At 38.3% G+C, this 7,605-nt stretch overlaps 1 protein-coding gene across 1 annotated transcript in view; it reads left to right on the top strand.

The window, feature by feature from the left end:
- The window catches only part of PCDH10 (protocadherin 10), a 22,087-nt gene that overhangs the window by 4,577 nt on the left and 9,905 nt on the right, over nucleotides 1-7,605 (top strand). Inside the window, exons 3-5 of the mRNA XM_015563358.1 lie at nucleotides 3-530; nucleotides 2,146-2,204; nucleotides 2,759-2,865. Of these exons, the coding sequence (XP_015418844.1) occupies nucleotides 3-530; nucleotides 2,146-2,204; nucleotides 2,759-2,865 (694 nt within the window). The remainder of the gene's footprint in view (nucleotides 1-2; nucleotides 531-2,145; nucleotides 2,205-2,758; nucleotides 2,866-7,605) is intronic.

Genomic DNA, 7,605 nt, shown 5'->3' with positions numbered 1-7,605 from the left:
AGCGCCCCAACCGCTCCGGCGGCGCGGAGACCTCGCTGGACCTCACCCTCATCCTCATCATCGCGCTGGGCTCGGTGTCCTTTATCTTCCTGCTGGCCATGATCGTGCTGGCCGTGCGCTGCCAAAAAGAGAAGAAACTCAACATCTACACGTGTCTGGCCAGCGACTGCTGCCTCTGCTGCTGCTGTGGCGGCGGGGGCTCCACCTGCTGCGGCCGCCAAGCCCGGGCTCGCAAGAAGAAACTCAGCAAGTCGGACATCATGCTGGTGCAGAGCTCCAACGTCACCAGCAACCCGGCCCAGGTGCCCGTGGAGGAGTCCGGGGGCTTTGGCTCCCATCACCACAACCAGAATTACTGCTACCAGGTCTGCCTGACCCCCGAGTCGGCCAAGACCGACCTGATGTTCCTGAAGCCCTGCAGCCCTTCTCGGAGCACGGACACTGAGCACAACCCCTGCGGGGCCATCGTCACTGGCTACACTGACCAGCAGCCCGACATCATCTCCAACGGAAGCATTTTGTCCAACGAGGTAAGGCTGAAGCGCAAGGACCACCATCTCTCATCTCCTCCATCCGAAAGCCTCCTCTAGCCCGGCCCCTGTTGTTCCTGGTGCACTGTGTATTTATTTTTAGGATATTAGCTTATTTGTATCTCTGTGGGAGGGTGACCAGGGGGGTCACCCTCTTCCGCCCCTTTGTGTGTAATCTAAACTACGTGTTGTCCCTTATTTTTTGCTCTCCACCCCTCCACGTTTATTTTCATCTCCTACCCTGGGGGCATTGCCCCCTTGGACTTGCTTTCTTCCCTCTGGCATCTTGGCTTTAAAATTCCAACCTCCTCTCGGTCCTTTCCCTTAGAAATCTGGGAGTGAAGGGGCAAGTGGGCGGGGACAGGGGGAAATGGGGTGGAGGAACTTACTGGCACTGGCAAAGGTCTTTTCTCTTTGCGTCTGTCTCAGGCGTTAATAAAGTTCATTGTTTTGCCCTGTTTATCGATGATGCTTTCAGTCGCGTGTAAAAGTAAGCTGTAGACTGTCTAACTTTGCACAGTTGTCTGAACTCGAATGCATGTTGTAGTGAACGAGTTATCAGATTCCTGTCCTCTGAACTCGGGTTGCAGAAAAGCCTTCAGTTCTGTTCTGGACAGCATTTACAGACGCTCTTGAAGCCGAAGGCCCACACAGTGTGAATTTGAATGAAGTTGCTTTGGCACAAGCCCCTGTAAGCATAAACTAAACGGAAGGCTTAAACAATTGTTGTCTTAAATATCTCTTAGCTAATAATCACCTTCTTGCCACTGTTTGTTTTTTGTTTTTTTTTGATAAATCACTGCTGTTGGCTTTCTTCATCAAAGCATTTGGCTTGTCGATTCTGATTTATTCTTGAAAGATGGAGAAGTGGCAAAGTTGGAGGGAGAGAAGGAAGGAGGGAGGGAGGGAGGAAGGGATGGAGGGAAGGAGGGAGGGGGAGAACAGAGTTGATTCATATAAAAGAAAGTTTGGGCCAGAAGAGGTGTATGGGTGGTGGAGGTGGGAGGAGGATGCAGAGGGCCTTTGGAGGGGGAAAGTTTTTGGTGGGAGGGAAAGTTATGAACTCCTTTCTTGGCAGGTTATTTTATTTATTTGAGTCTTAGATATTATTAATTGACTTTCATGAATATTTGTACAGCTCATTTGTATCTTAAGCACATTTTGAAAATAAACAACAAAATAATTCCATAAAACATCCAAACTTTTGCTTATTGAGCGTGCTGTTTTTCTTGTGTCAACCAGTATACACCTAAACACTTTTGTAGGCCATTGAAAGCAAGACTACAGAGTATAACTAGGTTGACTCTATTGGAGACAATCCTTTATGAGCCCCAGCTGTGAGGTCATTTGCATTCTCTCCTTAAAAAACGCCCACACGTTTAACATTGGCCTTTTACACCTGCATTTTTTTAACCTTTACTGAAAATCTAGACTGAGGTGTCTTTTCATATCTCCGTGCCCTTTCCCAGCAATTGGGCTGAAATCTTAGGACAACATAGAAATCCATAAAAATGTCCACAATTACTTAAGTTAGAATTAGTTTTCAACCTCAAAAGCAGACTATTAGTTAACCCTTAGCATTCAAAGGCTCTTGATTTATTTATTTTTTTTCTAGACTAAACATCAGAGAGCAGAGCTCAGCTATCTAGTTGACAGACCTCGCCGAGTTAACAGGTATGGACTCAATTTTTTTTACTTCCTAGCTTGATGTATGGACAATCTACTACCCATTGCAAGTAAGAATTAGGTATATTATTCAATAATATAATATAAAACATACAAAGTATTTCCAATTAAGGCAGGACATAAATACTAATTAAGTTGGGTTTCCTACTTAACATTAAAATGTGGGTATCTTATATACAAGTGTCTAAATATTTTTGAATATTCTGTCAGTTTTCACCCCTACACTGTTTCTGATAGTCTTCCTAACTGTTCCAGGTATATATACACACCTGCTGTGTAAAATGATATACACATATGCGTAGCCCCAATCGTAGAATTTCTATTGCCTAAGCTTTCCATGCCTTCAAGGGCTCAAACTGACTGCTAATGCTCAATTTTAAAGAGTTAGGCTTCAGCTTATGAAAACAAGCTTTATGCAGAAATAAAGCCAACTCAGAGGCCTATGAATCTGCAGCGCCACTGGCGACCATGTGGTGGCAGAAGAATGTTTTGTGTGCAACTTCACCTTTTTTATTCTAATGTTCACATTTTTGTACTTCTAGTTCTGCATTCCAGGAAGCCGACATAGTAAGCTCTAAGGACAGTGGTCACGGAGACAGTGAGCAGGGAGATAGTGATCATGATGCCACCAACCGTGGCCAGTCAGCTGGTAAGTGTGATCAAAGAGCAATCTAAATGCTGGCTTTTATAGTTTAAAAAAAAAATCTAGAAAAGATGATGTCCTAAGTAATTTTTATTTTTTTTTGGGTAAATTTAATGTTGCTACCTCTACAGGAAAGGACTGCGTCATCCTATGTTGATAACTGTATATTCAAAGAGGATTCTAAAAATGCAATGTTCCTTTGGAGAGTTAAAGTTAGAATTTCATTGTGGAATATATTAGAATTTGAAATATTTCCTCCTTATGTAATGTCCTTTAATGAGATTATAATGCATGCAAAAAGCCATAGATCTCTCACCTGGGCCAGTCCTCAGTCTTCAGTCAATTAAGATATTATTAGACTTGTTTGCGGATGAGGTAAGTGAAGATGAATGAAATTGATTGACCTGTACAAGGTCACAAGAGGCTGAGTGGATAACTGGGACTCGAATCCACATTTCTTTCCATACAGTGCATTTTGCGTGCCACCAAGTAGTGAATTTGAGAACAGGTGGCGATTGAAAGTCATAAATAGGTCGAAAGCAGGATTTCCAACCCTGGGTTCTTAGGCTTCAGGACATTAGCAAACATGTGATAGTGTGTATTTCCGGACGTGTGTTAGGTTTCCTTGTATTTCCAACAGGGTCCATGACCTGTCAGAAAGTTGGACGCCGTGTATATTTATGTGTGGGCTTCATGGTAGTCACTGATTAGGCCGCAATGGAATACATATATTTCATCTTATTTTATTTATTTTGCTTTAGTTTTTCCATATGAGTTTATTCTTGACATTTTATAGGACCCTGATAACTCTAATTACTAATTCATAAAGGAAACACTTAAGAGAAATAACATGTGTACCTTAACATAATGAAAATAGTCTCATAAAGTTTGGATTTTCTTTCCCTTTCATTTGCACTTCATCTTAAAGGGTGCTTGCTAATTTTGTTTTCTTTTACTTTTTATTTTCTGATCAAGTTTTGTGTTTATCTGATACATAAGAAAATGGAAAGGCAAGTCACCTTTTGTAACTTCTAAAAACGTCCACCATTGGACCGTGTCTGGGTTCAACTTCTTTGGCTTGCGATTTGAGCTTTATTTTGATTAATGATGTAAGCATAGAGTGATAGGGTCCTTGTCTTCAAGGCAGCGTTGGTCCTCGAGAGCACCCATTCCTCAACACCCTTGGTGGACCTCTGAATGGGGCTGAGGCAGTGTGTCAAAGGGCAGTACACGCCCCGCGGTCGCCTGGCAGCAGTGGCCGCTGCAAGCCTAAGACTGGGCTAATGTGTGCTGTGTCTGAGGCTGCCTTAAGCTTGGGAAACACAGGCAGGAGGAGGGGGAAAAGGCTGCTCAAGGGTCTCTTTATTTTGCTGCAAGTCATTAATATGCAGACCTAATGAGACTTGAGAACTGCCAAGAATCCCCGGAGGTCCCTGCCCCTTGCAGGCCTTCACGCTAAGTGAACAGAGCATCTATTTAGTGTCTGGGAACCTGACAACAAACCAGATCTTGCCAGAAGTTTATATTGGAGTACAAAGTCCCTTTCATTTTTGGCCTATATATGGCATATGATTTATTGTTATCTTAAGAAGCTGTACATTTAGAATCATGCATTCCTATTCTTTTCTCAGAGTGTCTAACTTAACAGTCAGCCTTTTAAGACTTTTAAAACAAAATCTTTAATATAAAAAACTGAGTATCTGCTGAATGCTCCCTGGGATGCATTCTATTCCTTTCCAACTCTACGGCTTTGCCTGGTGTGTGTGTGTGTGTGTGTGTGTGTGTGTGTGTGTGTGTGTTTGCTTTTTTCTCCTGTGGCACTCCAACCTCAATAAACATTTCAATTAGTTTAGTCCCTCAGACATAATGAGCTATAATCACCTAACCAAAGAAAGAGAAATGAATAAACATCTGCAAAAAGCACTAAATTTGGAAGGTGGATGGGAATATATTCCTGCCCGTGCACCTTCCAGTAGTTCTTTTATTTCATAGGCACTCAGTGTTGCCATTTTGGGGATGTTTCTTTCCATTGTTTGAGATGTCAAAGCATTAAAAGGAAAATGAAAATACTAAACTATGTTCTGAAAAACATTTTTTAAAAGTAAGACAGTTTTTATTTTTCTTTATCAAAATAGCCAGTTCTCCCCTATCCTAATGTTTTTAAACATGTAAAAGTAGTACAGAATCTGCAATCTGTGTATTTCCTTAACAGTTTATAGGGCAGCCACTACATACCGGGCACAAGAATAGCTGTTTCAGAATTGGAACTGCACACTTTTATTAAGAAGTAATCGCACCTTTGTGTGCTGAATTGCAGTCAGTTTTAATATGTCTAATTTCATTGTAAGAATGATTTTGAATGTTTTCTTTTTTAAGTATACAATCCTAAACGCAGAGAATTAAAATGCATTTACTTAATGCTTTTTTCCAGTCAAACTGATGTTGTGTATTATAAACCCACATGAAAAAGTTAAAATATTTTCTAAAAGTTAAGCCCATTTCAGTATATCCATTTCATTTCATTGAAAAGCCAGATATTAACTATCTTCCAATGTTGCAATATTTAGGAAATATTCAAAGCACATGCATTTTCAGGTTTAGAATATGAAAACATTTCATACTAATAAGCAAATCTCTCTCAGCTGGATTTTAAGGGGAAGAGATTAGATTATCAAGGGGAAATAACTCTGGAAAGATATAGAAATCTGAATTTTCTCCTTTAGTTTGCACTGCATCCCATACTGCATTTCATACACTATTTGGCTTAGTGCTTCGCCTGTTTAAACTTCCTAACTTCTTTATTTCCACATTCTTTTTCTATGTTAACATTACTTTATAGGCACGTATTTAGATATGCCTTCTATTTATTCTTCTCTGAATAGTTTTCCTCTTTTGTTCTCCCCTCCCCCCACTTGTCCTCTTTCTAAGCCATTTGAAGTCACCAATTTTGTTCATAGAAGGGCTTTAAATACGGAGGCAGCTGCACAGAGAATCACATAAGCTTTTTCAGTTTCCCACTGCACCTGGATCCTGTGTAAAATTCGTCAGATTGACCACTGCTCTGTGGAACTTTTCTTCCTACAGCCTTGTCAAGGTGCTTTCCATGTCTTTTTCGGTGCGCTATTGATGTATTGGTCAGATATGGCAAAAGTCCAAGGAGATGTGGTAAATGCATGCATAAATCATCACAAGGAACAAAACTGATTAATCACAGCTGAAATAGCCAAAGAAAGTCAAGGTGGATTTTAAAAGATATATCTTTTCAATTTTGTTTATTTTATCATTAGATTAAAAGATAGGCTTTTTTTTTCTCATTTAGAATACTGGTACAACATTTTTTGTTGTATATCCTTAGACATTTTCATATTATTGGGAGTACAACTAAGGAGATCTGTTAAGTTGTAAGAAGTTGCTTTTTAATTTAAAATACAATGTGCATAATACTAGAATTAAGTATGAATTTATTTTTCATAATTGTGGCTTCTGAAAAAATATATTGAAGAGGCAAACCCTAATAAGTGATTCTGTTAATGCTACCTCAAAATGTCAAATTGCTCTTAATTTTTTCAGTTACAAGGGAACTTATCATCTAAATGTATTTATTTCTTAACTAATTATTATGAGATTGATACATAATACATGGTCAAATTTTGGCTATACATTTTTAAAAATGATTTGAATTATCAATATAAACTAGTAGGTAAATTATGTCATGAACTGTATTAATATCAATAAGAGAATCCTTGAATTACCATAAATGTAAATTTACCTTTCCAAAAACTCTAAGAATTTAGAGACTGGCAAAGTTTTTGGCTTTATAAATAAATTGAATTACACCATTGTTTGCAAAAACTCACTAAGGTTTGTGGTGAATGTCTGAGCTACAAAGATTTGTAATTAGAAAAATACATGACAAAATATTGAGAGAAAGTGGAAAAAATATAAACATTTTGAAAAAATAGGTAGAGAAAAACTATGATAGACATGTTTTGAACTTTATGTTTGAATCATGTTGATAAATATCTGCCTCCGAACCACATTATCCTAATAATTATAGCAATTTCTATGGTTATAATTAATATCTCTCAGTTTCCAATGTTATGTGGTCAAAGTAATACTAGAAATTTCCTCAAAAAGTTTAAGTGTTGATTTTCTTTAAAATTAACTTATCATGTTTGAAAATAATAAACATCTTTTATGAAGGTTTGGTGCATGAGAAATGTACACATAGTTTTATATTATTACATTCATCAGGAAACAGTACAAGTTAAATACAAATATAACATCTTTGAAATTATAATTTGTTCTCAGTGGTACTATCACTGTCTCCAACAATAAGGGACAAATTATTTGCCAGTTATAAAAGACATATTTTAAAATTTGTCTAAATATATCTGTGCATAACAGGCAGTCTATCACATCAGCTGTTATGCCTTGTAGAACAGATTATTCCTGAGAAGTGAAGAAAATAAATAAGTCAGAGAAGATTTGCAAGTAAAAAAAAAAAGACTATATATATATATATATAGAGAGAGAGAGAGAGAGAGAGAAAGAGATTTCTTAGAAACTACCATACCTTCAAAACTGAGGCTTGTTCTACACTTTTCTGCTATACAAATCCTATAGGTACTACAGTAAGAGCATTTGAATGAGGACAAAAACAAAAAAAAAATCAAGTTAAATTTACTTTCCCTTGGGACATCAATTAGAGCCATTAAAAAATTCCCCAAGCAATGTGAATGTCAA

Source organism: Myotis davidii, unplaced genomic scaffold (genome assembly GCF_000327345.1).
Source record: "Myotis davidii unplaced genomic scaffold, ASM32734v1 scaffold438, whole genome shotgun sequence".
Lineage (NCBI taxonomy): Eukaryota > Metazoa > Chordata > Mammalia > Chiroptera > Vespertilionidae > Myotis > Myotis davidii.
The sequence above is the reverse complement of the archived record's forward strand: the minus strand, read 5'-3'. Positions and strand labels throughout refer to the sequence as shown.